The sequence below is a fragment of the Macrobrachium rosenbergii genome, chromosome 43, assembly GCF_040412425.1.
Source record: "Macrobrachium rosenbergii isolate ZJJX-2024 chromosome 43, ASM4041242v1, whole genome shotgun sequence".
NCBI lineage: Eukaryota > Metazoa > Arthropoda > Malacostraca > Decapoda > Palaemonidae > Macrobrachium > Macrobrachium rosenbergii.
The window spans coordinates 53,809,182-53,828,781 of record NC_089783.1 but is presented as its reverse complement, the minus strand read 5'-3'; the positions used below and the strand labels follow the sequence as shown (position 1 = coordinate 53,828,781).

Sequence of the window (19,600 nt, the reverse complement as noted above, 5' to 3'; positions counted from 1 at the left end):
TATGTATAGTAACACAGGTGGTAGTGATGATTTCATGTATGAAGCTGGATTTTTTTTTTTACATAATATTCACATTCTGGGTGTGCTCAGCACTCAGTGAATTAAGTTTTGCATTATGGAACTTGGAATTTTTATATATATACATATTTTCCCAGCAAGTGTTTACAAATTCATCTAAGTGAATTCCAGGTAAACCGAAGGCTACTTACAATATATCCACTTGTAATTACATATCTAAACATTATTGTTGGGAACTATTGAGTAACATCATAGTTGGGAGCAATGGATAGATATAAGATTAATATTGTTCAAAAGTTTTTATCAAAGTCAGTGTGCATCAACTTGACTCATAGAGAGTCATGGTTTTTTTTTTAGTTAAGTAATAGCAATAACTTGTGATTTTTTGTCGTTGCTGTTGTCCTTAATGTTCAATTAAGGTTGTTAATGGAGATGTACTCTTTTCAGCTGCAAAAACTACTGACAATGGACCCCACGAAACGTATAACTTCAGAGCTTGCAATGCAGGATCCGTATTTCTTAGAAGATCCAGTTCCCACTCAAGAGTTAGTATAAGTAAACTGTTTGTAGTTGATGTTACTGTTAGGGTTGATGGCATGTTGAAGGATAGTATTATTAAAATCTTGAAGCACTTGGTTCTTTTAAACAAACTTTGTTGTTCATGCTTCTTTAATTAGAAACATGGCATTATATCATGATTATCTGCAAAGATCTAGAATTACTGTTTTAAGATTACTTCTAAGCTCTTTTATTTGAGATGAATCCCTCCCGCTATTAAAGATAGCTTACATCCTGTGCCGGTAGATGAGTCAGCATTGAAACAGAAGAATATAGAATGGCTGACCACATGTGTTTCAAATATTTTAGTTTTTGTCAGAATTCTCTTTGCGACCATTGTGTATACTGTAGGTGCTCGTTGGTATTTCATGGTTTTTGGCTGTTTTCTGCTTTCACGCTACTGTAAATGTATTTTTCCCAGGATTCCTAGGAATCAAGGCTAAGAACACCAGGTTATGTAGGAATGATTACTGTGTTAGCAGGTTGTCAGTATTTAAGTAGATGGACACACTGTGCCAGCTGCAGGGGTATAGAGTGTGATCTTGAGAATAGATGTGAGGAATCTGAGGATTGTCGTCACTAGACAAGTGCCGTAAAACTGGATACCCAATGACAGAGGCTGCCAATAACCAGGAACTGCCTGTAGTTAGTCAGGGCATAAACCTGCCATTTCTCCCTTTCTCTAGGTCCTTTGTCTGCAGTTTTCCTTACTTGGTCTGTGGCTTTTTCCTCTGCTAATGCTGTATCTAGTACTGAGATTTCCTCTTTAGCTCTACCTTCCACTACCATTTCAGTTCAGGAAAAGCGAATTGAGAACAGGATGTAAACCTGTTAGTCTGAATTTAAGTTAGGGAACCGTTCCAGGTCCCTCCATAGTGTGCGAACATTTTGCATTCCTTTATAAAAGGTAAGGTGTCAGTGTCCTTTCCCACCTGTAGCCCAAACCTAGGACTGCCCTGCAACAGGTGGAAGAGTCTGCTGCCAGGAAACTGGGTCGGTTCTTGGGGCGATGTGGTTCTGTGCCCTTTATCACTTGCCTCTCATTTTTCACACACTGATTATTGTTTATTGCATTGGTCGAAAGAGCGTTTTGGTAAACATAATCTTCGCACCATGTACGACTTCTGTTGTCATCAGCATTTAGTAATTATGCTGTTAGCACCGATAGAACTGATGACTGGTACTATTAATAATATGTCTGTAGTGAGTTGTACTTATTCTGATGTATTGACTCAGTCGATTGTTACACCAATCTCTTCTACATATACTTCTCATTCTAAACCATTTTCTGCTATTTCTCTTCCTCCTCGAAATGCACGTTTATTCTTTACATGCTGTTTCGTTGGCTATTGGCAAGTCTCTTCCTTCTGCATCTGTTAATGTTTGTCTTTCCGATGCTACTAACAGCATCATGTGTTGTTTCCAGGTTAGATGTTATCCTAGCTGCTCTGCTTTCTATGGATGTGTCGATGGGAATGCTCTTAAGTCTGTTGAATCGCTTTCAGGTGAAGCTGGTGTGTTGGTAGTTGCTGTCGCTCCGCTTCTCTGCAACCCAACATTTCTTGTTTTCTTTTGCTCAGTCGACTTGTGTCAATTCAGGTGAGCCACTTCAGACAGCGTTTCCCTCAGCTCCCTTTCATTGAGTTGCAATTTCACTACAAGTAGTCAGCTGTTGTAGCCTCTATTGACCCACCTCCTCGTCTGGCAGAAGAAGAGTTTGAATTAGAGGAATCTCCTAGGGTTTATCAACATTTGCTGGATTGTTGTGCATTCAGTGGAAAGGAAGGAAGCCATGTAGAGAACAGGTCTCTTGTTATCTTCGAGTATTTCAGCATTATTAAATATTTAAAGAAATCCAAGCTTTCCTCTTCAGTTAGAGTGTGTTTTGTAAGTTTTCTTGTACTCAGGCACACAAAAGCTGTTGTTTATTTTTTTGTAAGTTATGGAGGGCCACCTCCTAAGATGCAGACACTTTACCGGCTCTTCTTTCTACTGATCTTTAATCCTCTGTCTTCCAGTACCTTCCTCCTCTACTCTAATTTTGACTCCACTACCCCTCTGTTGGTACTGCGTAACACGATGTCATCATCTCTCTCAACTATAACTAAAACATTATATATTGTAGCATTACTTCTTGGGCCATCACTGGGTGAGTGGGTTCCGTTCTCAGCTACCACTCTGTTGGTCGCGAGTTTGAATCTCCAACCAGCCAGTGAAGAACAAGAGGAATTTGTTTCTGGTGATAGAAATTCATTTCTCGCTATAATCTGGTTCGGATTCCACAATAAGCTATAGGTCCTGTTGCTAGGTAACCAGTTGGTTCTTAGCCACTTAAAAATAAATCTAATCCTTCGGGCCAGTCCTAGGAGAGCTATTAATCAGCTCAGTGGTCTGGTTAAACTAAGATATACTTAACTTAATTTTTTTTATTTCAGTAGTGTTGCATATAAGACCCACTTTCATTAACATCTTTATGACATATTTTTGCTTGTTTCTTTTTTCCTACAACTTTCTTTTGCTTATCATGGCTTTATTAAGCATCAAACAGTGAAGTGCTACTCAGTTTGCCTTTTTCAGGTGTTGAATGTATGTCATTATGTCAGTATAGAAACCTGCAAATAGTCTCCACTATACAGAATGTATTAAAAGTAGAAGTATGTGATGAGAACATAGCACTCTTAAGGATGAAGACATTCAGTCCTCGTGCATATACTAGTTCAAAAGTGTTAATGTAATTTAAAGTTTGTGTAAACTACTAACAAAATATGGTGTGGTAATTTTTTTCTTAGTTTCATTCATTCAGGTAAGATTGCCTTAATGATTCTCAATACTGTATAATATAATATTGAAATTTAATAGACTTTTTGTTCTCTCTCTCTCTTTTTTTAGCGTCTTTGCTGGTGGTCCCATTCCTTACCCAAAACGTGAGTTCTTGTCTGATGAAGAACAGGACGACAAATCGGAAAATAAGGTGAGATACTCCTTCAGGTTTTATATTCTGCAGCTACTGGGATTAACATTCCAATGGCCTGTTGTTTGAAAAACCATTGTTTCTTAAGGCTCAGTTGACCATCTCTGAATTTTTTGTTATTCAGACTTGAAAGTAAACCAGTAATTTGTTGTTTATTTCACATAAGTTAATTGTTAGGTTTTTGCATAGCTTTCCCATTTTATTACAAGGGAATGTGTTTTATTGTTTAATTGCATTAAATTGCTTTAAGAGACTTTGTTTACACAGGGCTATATTTATTAGAAGATGGGATTTTTTCTACAGTATGCAACCTGTCATTACTCTGATTCTTAATGTTGTTGGATGATTGAGTATACTGCACATTATATGGCCATTGTGGAAGACATTATTTTTATGTACTGCTGACTTGCTTAGTTTTGTTAAATGATTTTATGAATTTTATAAGTTTTCAATTATGTAATTTTCCTTACAGATTGTAAGTAGTTGCAGTGGAAAGAGTACATACACAGAAACATTTGTGTACATATACGTAAACACATACACAACATAAACATATACACAAACCATTGCCTGTTGTATAAGAGTATCTTTCAGCACAAGCTAGAAACCGATTGAAACTTTGTAACAAGGTGGTTAACAGGTGGAGGCAGGGGATGCATGACAGACTATCACATTCACTGTTCTTTCGACTGCAGTAGGAAACTCTGCTGCATTGATTACCAGTGAGAACTTGGATTTTTGGATGAGTATTCGGTATTTTCCTGTTCTCTTGTGTCGTCGCCTTGCTTCTTTTATTTTATTCTTAGGTGATAAAAACTTGAATGCCATTTTTGCTGAGACATGGCTGCCTTTGTGGGCTGTTTATTTCTCTGGTAATGACTTTGCTTTTCTAGTTATATTCGTTGCAGTGGAATTTCCTATTTTAGACCTCTCCTTGCTGGAAGCTCATTGTCTGAGATTTGCCAGGGATGTAGGAGCTTCTGAAGAAGGGTTTTACCAGCAACTGTGTCATTCTTTGACATATATACTTATATACTAATAATATTGATTTTCAGGTCTCCATATGACTTGGTAATTATGAAAGTTCCTGCGAGAGTTTGGCCTACCGTAGATTTAGTAATCCTTCCGTCATGGCCTACCTAATTTAACCTAGCGGAGGAAGAAGTCCATTACAATCTCGTGAGGTAGTTACTGATGGTTACTGTGATCTCAGCCTTGTTGCCAGCTGTATTGGAAAAGGATTTTCTGGTTGCAGTATTCCTGCCTGGGAGATTCCTCTGATGGGTGTGACTTAGTCTTTGGTTCAGGACCAACCAGTCCTGTGGTGCAAGGCAATTAAGGACATTGAAGGAAAGATTAGAAGAGCTCTTTTGTCTTGGTTTTATACTTCATTGTCTACCTCCACATTAACCCAGTTCTCCTTCCCCATGCACGTGGGTATATATTGAGAAAGGGGAGGTCTATACCTCATGTAAAAGGTCTTGATAGGCTTTTATGGCAAGCTCCCACTTGGGATAGTGTTGGGATGCACAGTCGCTGATGATGATCGGCTTTCCTAAGCTAGGGTCGGCACCAGGGTGTAAGTCCACTTATATTCAAAGTCTGTGGGTCAGGAATTAACTTCGTCTCCAGTGGATCTTGCGAATCTCTTCCCTGCTGCTTTCATACTAGAAGAGTTGTTCATAATTGAAATGGCAGAGGTGACTCCTTTGGCTCTTTGAACCAGCTTTCAGAACAGTTTATGTTCACCACAGTAATAATTGCTGTGTTGGAGATTGTCTCTACGACTTTCCTCTAGCCCGTTTAGTGGTTTGACCTATGGTTTTCGTGCTAATTGTCTATTCCATTTAAGGCATCTTATGTAGCACAGGGTGGCGAGTATGGAGATGATTGGAGCGAAGGGGTGGGGTGGTCCCCATTGGCCCTCCTAAATGCCATTTTACAGGGTGAACTTTGTTCTCCATAAGAAAGATACTTAGGTTCCGAGATATTAGGAACCCAACCTTTTTTTTTAGTACGTTTTATGATACAATTTATGACGTCAATGTGTTGCAAACTGAAAAGGTTTGAGGATGCTCTCTCTCTCTCTCTCTCTCTCTCTCTCTCTCTCTCTCTCTCTCTCTCTCTCTCTCTCTCTCTCTCTCTCTCTCTCTCTCTCTCTCTCTCTCTCTCTCTCTCTCTCTCTCTCTCTCTCTCTCTCTCTCTCTCTCTCTCTCTCTCTCTCTCTAAACCCGGATTTCTTTTCTCTAGCTAATTCTCATGCAGTCTGTGAGAATTACATAAGGTCCATGAGAATTTTAAGTTTATAGTGTATTCACTATGAACTAACATTTTATGATGAAAGTAAATGTATGGTACAACTTGGAATACATGTTAAGTGCTTACTTATATACAGTACATTAATGTGTTTCCATATGTTGTGAGTTTCCATGAATTTAAAAAGAGATAGGATGTGAACAGTAGTTTAGCATCAGATAAGATTCAGAGATGATGGCATCCACTTTTGTATTCAGAGGTAACTTTTATTTATTGTTTTCACATAGTTTCCTAATTAGAATATCAAATAATTATATCGTGGCACCAAAGTATGTCCCAAAGAAATGTTGGTGATATCTGCAAAAAAACATACAGAAGCATCATTTTGACTTAAAGAGAAGGTAATAGGACTACATGATTGAGGAAAACATGCAATAGTTTGATGTTTCAAATGTCAGATTAAAAGAAAGTATAGTAAATTGTTCTGTGAATGTAAATGAATTTAGTTGATTAATGTCATTAAACATTCATTTTTGGTACCAAGTTTTAATATACCATATATCTTCTTTGTTTTACATAATTGTTAAAAAGAAAAATATACACCCAAAACTGAAAATTTAAGAAAACATGCAATATGTGCAGTTGAGCTTTCCCAAGCTTTAGGTAAATGTTATATGGTACCAAAAGTTTATTGTTATTATTATTCAGTAGATGAAACGTTTTCATATGCAACAAGCCCACGGGGACCATTGACTTGAAATTCAAGCTTCCAAAGAATGTTGTGTTCATTAGGAAGAAATAAGAGGAAGTAAAGGGAAATGCAGAAAGAAGAGATCCCACTTATTAAAAAAGAAAGAATAAATTAATAAATAAATAAAATATCTAAAAATGTATTAAAATGCAAGAAGAAGAGTATTAGGGTAGTAATGTATTGCATTTTCGCTTGAACTTCTGGAGTTCCAACTGCACAACATCCTCTGGGAGGCTGTTCCACAGCCCAACAGTGTGAGGAATAAGGACCTCTGGAACTGAGAAGTTCAACAACGAGGCACATATATTGCATATTGGTGCTGCAGTTCAGCGAATCTGGTTGCTCTTGGCAGGTAAAGGGGATCAGGGATCAGTTGTGAATCTGACAGGTCTCTGTTGAAATACAACTTATGAAAAAGTGACAAACAAGAGACCATCTGTCGATGGTCCAAGTCATAACGGCTACTTTTAGGAAACAGAAATCTGCCACCACAAACCACTCTATCTAAAAGAGATAAAACTCTGGCAGAAGCAGACATCCACACCGGAGAACAGTATTCCAGTAAAGGAAGTACAAATGACCTAAAACAGGCTGTATTGATTTTATCACTTGTTATAAATATATGAGGCCTTATGAACAATACCTAACTTTGTCTCATGCCATTAGAGTAACTCGGCCCTCTTTCCTTGCCAGTCGCTCTCCCATTTTCATTGAGCAGTACACTTCGTGCAACTTTGAGCGGGAATTTTCCAGCAACTCCTGAGAGAACTAGTTTTCTTGCAGGATGGCAAGGAATATATTATTGTATCTTTTAAGATTTTGGTGAATGTGTATCAAGGAGAGGAGCTTTTTCTGTGGTCAGTATCAAAGAAGAGGTTATCTTATCAGATCATAGACTTTCCTGTTTGACCTAGCTGTGTCAGGTAAAGGCTAGTGTTTGCCTTTACAGTTGTTTATTGTATTGGGTTAGACTTCACCTCTTTGAGGTGTTATCTATACTTTTAAGTGTTAAACAGTCTTTGTCACTTTGGAACTTTGGTCTGAGTGACTTGTGTTCTTAATACTTAAGTATTACTAGAGCATCTTTCAAGACTCTGTTCTGGTGTTGAGCAGAGTCTTTATGCTCGGACTGTTCTTTCCTGGCTTTGGCATATACTGTAATTGGGAAAATCTTTAGGACTGATGTATAGCATTCGTCTTATGGTAGGACAGAGATTGCTCTCATTCCATTGGTCCTCAGCATGAATGGTGGCTTAGGACTTCTGTTTTGACGAGAGATTGAGTTTCCTCAATTCTTCCCTTCGAATCAAAGTGGAGCCCTGAATGAGTTACTGCTTTGCTGGCCTGCAATTTTCCATACTATTTGAAGTTATTCACTCCTGGAATTTGGACTGTTTTTTCTTTTATTAGTACTGGAGTAACTGGATTTCATTTATCCTTATTCCCGCTTTCAAGAGAAGCATATGGGCTGAAGTAAATGCTGGAGTCAGGCAAGGTACAGGTGATTGAGTTATGGCAATCTTCTCCCAGTTGGTGACTTGGAGGCACCTCCCCCATCCTCTCATATAACAAAGGGGAGTGGTACAAAGTAGAGTTTTGTCTGGCACCCAATTCTGGGTTTTACCGGGATCAAATTACCTTCTGACATGGAAGTCTCCTAGGGGAAACATCATGGTTCTCTGAATGGATCCTCACTTGAGTAACACCTTGCCTTAGGAGGGGCACTCAGTATGGCCAACCATTTTGCCAGACCAGTAGGAGATTCAGGAGTCATGACCTGCTTTGCTTGCAAGGCAACCAGGATCATGGCACTTTTGTGGTCGTTCTCAATTCCAGCCAATTGAAGGGAACTAACCTCCCACCTAGGAGCCAGTCTCTTACATAATAGGTGATGGTTTGTGTAACGGGCGGTGAGTACCCCCTATCTCCGCCTGCTAACCACCTTGTTATTGAGTTGCTGATTGTGCTGAAAGATATACCCATACAAAAGGCTTCTGGTCGTGTACCTCGGAAAAATACAAATTTATATGTATATATATACATATATATGTATACATAATATATATATGTATGTATACATATATATATATATATATATATATATATATATATATATATATATATATATATATATATATATATATATATATATATATATATATATATATATATATATATATATATATATATATATATTGCATACATTGCCAACTTCACAGTTTCTTCAAACTTTCTGGATATGCTTATCACTATGAAGCTAAGATCCAAATAAAGAACCAAATAAGTTAATGTATTTTGTAGGTAATTTTTGGTGCAGTTTAAAAACTCAACTTCATTTTTTATTTCCATTGTTTTGGTCAGATGATCTTGTTGTTGACTGCTATCAAGCTGTCAAGAATATGCACATATTGCTCACATTTATAGAGACAGTTTTGTAAATTAGCTAGAAGTTGTAAGAAAGTGCTTTGAAAAAAAGTTTGTGTATTGTTCATTCAATTATGCCTTGTTTTTTAACAATCGTTTACTCGAAGCATGGGCTCCAGCATGATGCTAAATGGCAGATGCATGAACCCACTTTACATGCTGTCACCAGAATTTGAAATTCAATCAAGTTTGAATTTTGCACTTATTTAAACAGGTGTGAAACAAATTGACACTGCCGTTCATTTCTTTGAAAGTTTGTAAGTTGAAGGTTTGTATGTAGAGGAATTATAGTATTTAATTTTTTGAGGATATTTGTCAGTTTATCTGCTTTCGAAGAACCTTGGGAATATAGTTTGATGGTGTTCAAAGGAAGTACAGATTAAGGATAGCAGTGTTCATTCATTATGTGCTTTTTATTAACAAAGAGAAACTTGGAGTTCTCAGGAGGGATAGAATCCATAGTATGTTATATGCTCCTGTATCTGAGAAACGTTTGGAAAGTAACACTTAAAATGTGTGAGACAGGACAGGACTGTGCTTTTAAGCTGTGAATTCTAGAGGCAAGATTGGTGCAGAATTTTAATATTTTGTTTCCATAAACCGTTTGAGATTGTGGGAAGTCCAAAATATTGTGTAGGAAGCATACAATGGCCATTTGAGGACCTAGCAATGTATTTTCTTTCATTGCTCATGAATTTTATTTTTATTTAGATGATTTAGTGTCATTTTGAAGCTAAATACCTCTTCATTGTAGTATGTTCAAGATAGAAAACAACTAAGTGATGCCAAAATTTCAAAAAAATGCTTGGCTGGAATCCCAAGGGTTAATGTTTACATTGTGGTGTTGGTTATAATTTTCCCTGAAATTTTGGAGGCTTTAGATATTTAATGAAGTTCTGTTGTTATTATTATTTGATAAATTGAATATTGTAACTTCAAATATCATCGTAGTTGCAAATTATTTTTTTATATACTAAACGGTGGCTTGTGTATAATTGTGTGGTGTTCAGTGGGTTTTTCAAGATATCCAGTACTGTATTATTAAGAATTTTTTTATATAATCAGATACATTTTGCATGAAACCTCTATGAAATTTTATGTAACCAAGCCTCTTCAAGATTGCCCACTGTAAACATTAGCACTGCATGATTTTCTACTTGGTTTTCATTCTTATTTTGCTAATCTGTTTAATTTTAATTTTTTTTTTTTTTTTTTTTTGCAAAAAAAAATTTAGACAGTGAAAGAAGTGGAAATAGAGAAAGTTGATTGAAAACTTTTAAATATTTAAAATTGACACAAAATCATTTCAGTTGGTACATATTGTAAAATGTGAAAGATAGCAAGCAAATTTAATTTTTCGTATTTGTTTTAATATTTTCATAACTGTATTTTACATATAAAATATAGATTATTACCTCTAGGAAGGTTTATGGAAAAGGTTTGATTGGACAGTGGAGAAATGACAGTATGGTTTAGAGGGTTTGGATGGTGCTGAGATAGTTGTTTCAGAAATTTGAGAAAAGCCAAAATATATTGAGTGCAGATTGAATTAAATAGAAATTGGATACAGTTGGTGTAATAGAAAGCATATTTGTTTTAGGAAAAGAGCGAAACCTGCAAAGTGTTAGGTTAATGGTGTTAAAGTCCTAAAATTAAAGGGTACATCTTGAAAGTTTAAGATTGTACATAAGGTAGAGGTGAATGGCTCTGTTTATGTAAAGATGGCTGAAAAGCAGTTGGTGGGATTTTTGTGTTCTGGGTGTAAAATAGCTGTGAAGCAGGGGAAATAGTTTTAGTTTTGTCTGTGATTCAGGGCTGAGAAGGTATGACAGTGCTTTTAGTGCTTTTTTTATTACGAACCTTTCCCATAGAAAAACTGCTAATTTGGTTGGTAAAATACTAATCAGAAAACTATCAATGCTATTTGTAGATGACAAGGCATACCATTCTTGGTCTTTGTTCATTTTGATGAGCTGTGTTTGTACCATAAAGCTAATTCAATGTTATTTTTTTTGTAAGCACATTTGAAACTAATTTTTTTGGATAATAAAGTATTGAAAGTTCTTTCAGATGTAAACAAAAATCTCATACATATTTCATACCAATTCAAGTCAAGTTTTGTCCTGCTTATACAGTATACACTCTGAGCTCAAATCACAGGCATACCAAATCGCTGTGTGCGATTACTAAAAAGACACCATTAGTTCCACATTATAAGCAGCTGAAGAGGACCTGTGGTCAGGCTGTACAGCACAGTATTTCCATATATTTGTGTTGGTGTGCAGAGAAAGTATCACTTGTAATCAAGGACATTCATTAAATAGTTCTAAGTCCAACAAATAGCAAAGTCCTTTCAGTTTGGATCTGCTACAGAAAGGTGCCGCTGTCAAAAGTGACAATCGGAATTAACTAAAATGACACAAGGAGGTAGATAGTGCTTATCATTTTATCAGGTAAGTTTTTCTCCTGGCTTCCTTGGTAATAAGCACGTGAATTAAACTTTTTGCATATAAGTTAGAAAATTTCCATGGCCATTTAGTAACTAACTATCATGGACGTCTGTCATCTGTTAGTTATTAATGGGTCTGTGCTTGGTTCTGTATCCTTTTGAAAAGTGTTGTGACTGTGTTTGAATGAGTCTGTTCGCATCCTGGTTTTTGCGTTGCCAGTGAAGTTGTTGCCTGAATTTATCTTGGGTAGAATTTGACAACATGATACTTTATTGGCATTGGGTAGAATTTGACAACATGATACTTTATTGGCATTTCATTCACTTGGGAGATATATATTTAAATAATGGTCTAATGCATTGATTATCATTGTATGTCATATGTAAGGACAAAACTGTTCTACAGTACACTGTAGTTGTTTTTAGCCATGTGTCAAGAAAGCCAGTGTTCGGTCACATGATACCAAAATGATTATAATGATTTGGACAAATAGTGAAATAATTTGGCCTTTGGAGAGTTCACTGTATCTGTTGTGAACACAGCACATTTAGACTTGCAAAGCTTTTTTTTTTTTTTAGTTGAAAAGTGAAAATTGAAGCAATTTCAAGTAAGAGGTTTAACATGTATGAAAGAATTAATAAAAAGGAAATGACAGAAAGTAAATCAGCTAGCCCAAGGGAACATAACAAAGACATTTTTGTACATCCGATAAAGTGCCAAGCAGTGCACATTGCAGCTAGTATTTCAGTGTAGATTTTCATAACTGAAGAAATTAGTAAAGTGAAAAGACAACATGTAAATGTCAACACCTTTAAATGCCTGGCTATATCAATGTGTAAATGTTCTTAAAATCTCTGGTGGATCAGTTGGCTGAAAAACAATGAAATGGAAAAACTTTTTGAATTTCTGAAAACATTTCTGTAGCTTTGTAGGGCATTCACAAATCTTTATACAAATTATTTTATCAGAATTTTACTTATTTGTATAATTATGGGGTACAGGTATTGTTCTACTTAGGATGAGGTTAGGTTCCAAAAAACCCATTGTTTGTCGGAAAAAAAATCGTAGTTTTAGCCTATCTATACATATATGGTAGCCTAGCCTACACTACAAAGTATACTCCATACATATACAGTATAGTAATTATTAATATCAGCTAATTCTGGAGATTCATGCAGATTGACTTATGATAATTCAATACAAAGAGAAATTGAATAACAAACAAGAATTAGCTCAGCCTACGCTATGGAATATCGCATACATACACGGTAGCCTAGCCTACATTATATTGTACTCTATATTCGCATATTAATATCATATTATACAAGCATCAACATAATGAACATGCATCTTTTCCATGGATCTTTTTCAAAAGTTATGCTTTACTACACTGTATCCAATAATATTGTATGTATTCTCATATTGCTTTTGTATTATTAATTGCTTGTGATCATAACGATCAATGTTTTAGTTTGGAAATTGATTACGCGGTAAGTTTATTTCGCCGTATTTAACTCGGTTTAGAGCGCTTTTCTTGCTTCTGGTTAGCGTAAATGAATCTCTAGATACTTTATGTATATGGGACAATGTTATTTTTCATTATATGAAGTGTTTTTAAGCCAAAATATAACTTAAATACATCTTCTTGTAAAATTAATTTAGCTATTTTTTTCATTAATAGATGACATTGGCCATTTGGCGGCATGTTTGTTTTGTGTAAAAAATCAAGATTCTGTTCACTATTTTCACTTGATTTCATCATTATACGAGCTTTACATATTTATCTTTTATTGGCGGGAAAACAGCAGTAATATGTATTCTTTCATGCCCAGTAGTTTTGATTAAAATACTTTTTTCTCCAATTTTATTTACGGTTGAGTTTCATCTATGTTGCTGATGCACGATAATTTATAGTCATTAGCAGCTTGAGCATAGTTTTCTCAGCTTCATCTACAACTTACTGCTTAAATTTAGCAATATATTTCCTTGCAGATCTTTTATCCGTACCGAATAAGGGTATAATGTAAAAATATATCAGTCGTATTCTACTTTATAGCAAAAAAGAAAATGGAACGGCTTCAATACTATGAGGAAAATAACTAACTCCATTAGTTGTCACACTTCTGTAAAACATTTATTTAATTTGTATTAAAGATTTTGTAGGTAGTTTGCTATGTTTATATTAATATTATTAGTAATTGATTGTTATAAGTCCATTATGCACAGGGAGGCATACACGGTATAAATTTAGCCAGTTGTGTTTGTTCTGAACTTGTATGCAGTCATCTTGTTTCAGCCTTCGGTCAGTGCTCTAGCCCTGTTCTTTCAGTTAGCTTTGCCATAGAGTGCAGTTCTTTACAAGCTTTGTGATATCAGTTACAGTGTCAGTTGGCAGTGTAATTAGAACTTTATTGCGTACAGTCACTCCCTGACTTATGAACAAGTTATGTTCCGGATGGCCGTTCGTGTCTTGAATTGTTTTGTGAATTGGTTAATATGCAGTTCATAATTTTTGTTGATGTTTACGTTCTCGAGTTAACTCTTGAATCATAGACTATACTGCTGTCACTGTATTTTTAAATCATAAAATTATTAAAAAGAATTTCTTTGGATGTTAGAAAGATAAAAAGAAGAAAATAAAATTTTGAATAATGCAACATTTAAAATTTGGTATTTTTTCCATGCTTTGCAAGTTCTGAACGAGGAGAGAATTTCGTAGGAGCAGTGTCTGACATTGGAAGTTCACAAATTAAGCAATGCACACCACCATCTATTGACAAAAATACATACTAAATATTTCCTATAGGGAGAGGAAATATGGAAAATGAGAATTCATCAAAAAACGAGTTAAATCAGGAGGATAGAAATAAGTAGGAATATTTTACGAGCACAGTATGAATGAGTATTCTCATGTAAGAAAAATACATGTTGGTTAATCATGAAAGTACTCAGGATAATCAGGAAGGGGTTAAAAGAACAGGTTCTTCTTCATCCTCGTGTTTTTCTGGTTTTTCCAAAAATTCTTACCAGAGGAATAGGTGCTCAGAGCAAAATTTGAATTGATGGGTGGCAAAGGGTAGCGCTCCAAACACAATTTTAATGTGACCTGTCTGTTCGTATCTGAATGTTCGTAACATGAATGTTCGTAAGTAGGGGTCTAACCACCAGGGCTCTATCCATTAAAAACATGAAATATAGCTCTTGACAAAGGGATGGTTCTTACCCAGGTATTGGTATGATGTACTAATAGACAAGATGGGTTTCATTCTACTGCAGTTGTGCTAATCAACAAGATGGTTATCATTCTACTGCAGTCTTATTTACTATTGAACTGAAGCTCAACAGAAGTAAAAACAGTCTTATGAAACATTTGCATAAGTAACTTTCTTTTAATAAGTTGGGCTTTCTTAATTTTGGTAGAAAGTAGATGGAGGTTATAAATGTGTGGACTACCATCAGTGTGCTTAGGTGACAAAGAATGTTTTTTGTGATTGTGATGTAGAAGGATTTCAGATCCAATTATTTGCATGGACAGTGCTTCCATACACTTTTTCCAGAAGCATATACCTGCAGTATTTGTATATGCTGCTCTCGTCTGTGGGCATTTTTATGATAATGTTGGGAAGAGAATATGATTTCATTTGAGTCATGGGTTTCCTTGATTATTTTTCTTGAGTAATTGGATGTAATGTGATAATCTTTGTAGGTTTTTGAGAGAATAGTTCTCAGCAAACACATATTTTTCAGAACTTTCCTTCTGTTCACTTTCTCCTTATCCTAAGAATTTCAAATGTAATTTTCATTTGGCTTTGTCGAGAGTCGTATGCTAAAATTAAAGACTTTTGAGTCCTGAAATAGTCTACTTTTGGCATGTATATCAATCAGTACACTAGACAAAACTTAAAAACCCAGTCCCCATGTTGGCTGAGTATGGGAGCTATTTCATAGGATGACCATGAATCTAACGTTATATTGTTTATCAATGGTTAATATTGTTAACATTTCCTTTGGTTAACTATCTGTTTTCTGATAGAAGATTAACTAGCATGTTGTTAATGTTATAGTTGTAATATTGTAGCCATTTTACTTGTGTGATATTATGCTAAGAACAGTCTGTTGCAGGACTCCAAGTTCTTTTATTATAACAAATGCATTTTTTTATTTGAGTTCATGACTTATCCAAAATAACATGAATGAGTTATATAAAAACATTATGTGAAATAGTAATATATTTGCTCTCAGTAATCCTAATAGGTACGATGTGGGGTTGATGACATGTCAGGCCTACTTCTTCCTGAGGTTACAGTATGTTTGCAGGGAGTTTGTTAATAGTATTTTACATCACATGGTTGCTCCCATTACATATACTTAAACTGCCCTTCATGGTAAAATTTTCCTGGTGTATGTAAGGTGCTTTAGCAGATAACCAGATTGAATCTTCATTCAGGCATTAGAGGAATTTGGTCTTAAAATAGACTTAGCTGATTTCTTTACTACATAGTTTTCATGAATTCTAAAGGGAAATTTGGAATAGGTTAGCATTAATTATATTATTTAAAAATCTGTGGAATCGGAATTTGTTTCACCGCAAATGCATTATTTACTTCAGCCCATATTCATGGTCTTCATGAATCTTAGAGACATTATTCACAATTCAACAGATCATCTGCTGGCTGGATGGCCTCACCTTTCCTGCATTTTATGGACCCTGGGAGTATGTCCAGATAGGTCCTTACTTTTCATGTGTGTAGCTTGTTGACAAGCTCTGTAATCAGATTGTATCGTAACAATTTCATTAATTGACATTATACTGTATTTCCTGCTTTGATCTTTTTTATTTTTTCTGCTTTGTCTTATGAAAAAGAAAAAACTTGACTTCAAGTACAGGCAGCAACTCAAAATTGTTAGATTTCGGTTTTAGGGGCTTGTCTAGCGATGATTGGGTATTGGCAATTTTGCCAAAAATTACAGAATTTTGCTTATTGGCTCCGAAACATACCTGACAAACATACCTAACAACCGAAAATCGGCAATTTTCAGTGCCGATAAGCCCCAGAAAGCTGTAATTTTCGGTTATCGTTGCGCCGTCAAAACGGAATCCCCACCGATAACCAAGGACTGCCTGTATAAGACCTCACCTATAACAGGTGGGGTTTTAGCTGGCTTCCTCCACCATGTTCAGTACTATAGCATTTCACAAAGGAAGAGAATTTTAGTGGGCTGACATTCTGCTGAAGAGAAGGGAATCCCTGCTTTCTTTAGCTCAGGGACAGATCTCTTCTGACAGTTGGCTGAATCTCAGAAATAGTCTCTTATCTAGTGGGTCAAGTTACTTCTTCCTGGAGCCTCTGAACCAAGCAGTTGTGGACAGGAGGAGGCCAGGGACATTCTCTCCTCTCGACCTGTTAAGTCAAGCTCCTAGAAGAGAATCTTCATTGCCAACCCTCAAAGCAGACAGGCGAGGTCCTCAAGATAAACTTTTCAGCAGAAATTTCATCAACAGGGCTCTTAGTCTTACAGAGGAAGGACGCGTGAAGAAGGAAGATAACCTTACTGTTCCTCTTTCCCCATCCACTTAGGCAGATGCACAGGAATAGCAAAGAGAGGAGGTAACAGATACTGTATGAGAGACAGGCTCCCCATCCACTACAACAGACTGAAGTGGGTGGCTGTATGGGGACCAAGTGGGTAGAGTGGCAGAGGACAGTAGCAGAGGATTGGACTGTACAAACTTTCAGGAAAGGATACATCCTCCCCTTCAGTCAAAAACCACTCTCGACTTTCATCCCATTCAAGTTCCCCTCTTACGAGAAAGACTATTCCAAGCAGAGAGCACTTTTACAAGAGTTCTAGACATGCTAAACTAGGGCACTGTAGAAATAGTGAAAGACAACATTCCAGGTTTCCTGCTGGCTCGACTTGTTGCTAAGGAGCAAAGACATGGGAAGTTGTGGTCCGCAAGCAGGTGCGAGACAGGTGGCGACAGACTGTCAGCGAAGCTTGGGAAACTTCCGTGGCACAAATCTCAGTCTTGTACAGTAGCTTTAAATTGGCCTTTAATTTCAGTCGGCTAATTTTAAGGGTCTTCTCAAGTATCTCATTTCTCTTACCATGGGTTTATTGTGAATTGGTTTTCTTTAAAAATGTAGTTTTTTTTCAGTTCAGGCCCATTAATATCAAATATGTCGCCCAACTTGATTGATTACTTAGACCTACTATAGCCTTGTCTACATGAGAAGTGAAGCTCTTACCTGCCTGGAAACCAGGACCCATTGGGATGCATAAAGAGTGAAAGTTGTCCAGCCATCAGATGATCATTATCTTCATGATAAGCAACAGTGTTTCTAAGTTTTGTGAAAACTACAAATATTGGCTAATGTAAATGATGGGTTTGTGTTGGAAAAATTCTTGTAAAAAAAAAAAACTACATATGATATAGTTAATGAGTGAATGATGTCAGTTGAAATTAAAATTTTTCTGTGCAGTGTTAGGAGATGAAATTGGGTATAGGACAAGTATGTAACACTTAAAGTAGACTGCTGCCTATAAAAAGCATTTGAATGATCATATTATATTGGCTTGCTACTTTATGAACTATTTCTCAGAATTTTTAAGCTGTTTTATTGTGTAGAAGTTCTTGTTCTAATATTTTGTGCAAACAAATGAATAAAACAGAAGATGACGTATATTGAGAGGATGGTGCAATATCTTTATTCCTTTTTGTTTATGTTATATTACCATAGCCATGATTCAGTCAGGGAAGTCTTAATTGAATTTTGTTCAGTAGTTATGATTTTAAGGTGGATGGATTATATTTACGAGTTAGTTTGCTTATAGCCACTTTCTTAGAGAATTACATATATTTTGGACTCTGTAACCAATTTCAGCAAGAACATTATGTAATGGGAACAACGAAACCACTTTTATAACTGAACTATACCAACTTAGGATCTTATAAACTTGTATGTATACATGTTGGAGCAGATTATCTCAAACCCCATGTCATATATTTTATTCAATAGAGTTGGTTTCTCGGAAGTTCAGAAAATTTGAGTAGAAACATTGAAGTGGCTTTGTCACCTGGTGATCATGACTTTTTCTCATTCACATTTTGTTATGTGTGAAATGAACTGTAGTGTTTGGTGGCCATGGCCTAGTGATGGACACTGTTTCTCTTGGTTATTACAGAAGAAGGTTTTCATGGAGCAAGCCTGGACAAATCAGCAGAGAGCAGCAGCAGCAAAGGTTAGACAGAGTTTTTGGCAGGGGGGGTTTTTTCATTCACTCATCCAAAATATGCAGAATAATTCATGGGAATTTGTGTGTGAGACTAAAATCCTATTGTTGATATTGAGCTCATCTACTGTTGGTTATTATTGTACTATGTTTTTCTCACTCTTTTTAGCTTCATTACAGTACAGTATATGTCTGCAGCAACCAACTGTTCAGTATTTCATTTTCTTGTAGATTTCTTTCTGAGTATTTTTATTTGCTAATTTGTATGCTACAAAGCACAGAAAATTATCATAGACTTGGAGGCTATGGTTACTATAGCTTATTTTGAAGTTTAAACCCATATTTCAATCTTTGCATCACTTAGATTCTGTAATTTTACCTTAGAAGTGTGGTTGTTTGCTACAGTAGTTTAACAAAAGTTGACTTTTTTCTATTTGAAATTCGGTGTTTGTAATTGCAGATGTGATTGAGGATGCATATTATTTTGGTTTTTAGGTAGGATTTCAAGTATGTAATGTGGATGATGCAGTGCTTAGTACCCATCATCGATTACCTATATGTTTAAAAGTTCATGCGATGCTTTTTCAGTACATGCAATTTTTTTGCCATTGCTTGATGTCCTCTGTTGTTTAGCAACAATAGGAAGGCTTCCTAATTTAAAAAAAAAAAAAAAGCCTATATCAAGTACTTTCCTCAAGTTTCAAGATCAAATTATTTTAAACGCTGCTGAAAATATTGCATTGTGTCATTTTCTGCTTGTGCGTTGTGCCCAAGCTGTAAAATTAGTAGAGTCTTTATTGGATTTTTGAAATTTCACTCTTGAACATTACCAATTTGAGAGCTATAGTGCCTATGTGTGTGTGGTTAAGTTTCCAATTTCCTGCTTTGCAGAAATTTAAATTAAACTACAGTACAGTATTTGTATCGGGGACATGC

At 35.8% G+C, this 19,600-nt stretch overlaps 1 protein-coding gene across 9 annotated transcripts in view; it reads left to right on the top strand.

Annotated features, from left to right (window-relative positions):
• Cdk8 (cyclin-dependent kinase 8) overlaps positions 1 to 19,600 on the top strand; it is an 82,132-nt gene that overhangs the window by 17,818 nt on the left and 44,714 nt on the right. For 5 of the 9 annotated variants that reach the window (XM_067087262.1, XM_067087260.1, XM_067087258.1 and 2 more), the window contains exons 9-11: positions 466 to 563; positions 3,466 to 3,547; positions 18,617 to 18,673. In XM_067087262.1, coding sequence (XP_066943363.1) covers positions 466 to 563; positions 3,466 to 3,547; positions 18,617 to 18,673 — 237 coding nt within the window. The remainder of the gene's footprint in view (positions 1 to 465; positions 564 to 3,465; positions 3,548 to 18,616; positions 18,674 to 19,600) is intronic. The other 4 variants (XM_067087264.1, XM_067087263.1, XM_067087261.1 and 1 more) reach the window with 1 other exon arrangement.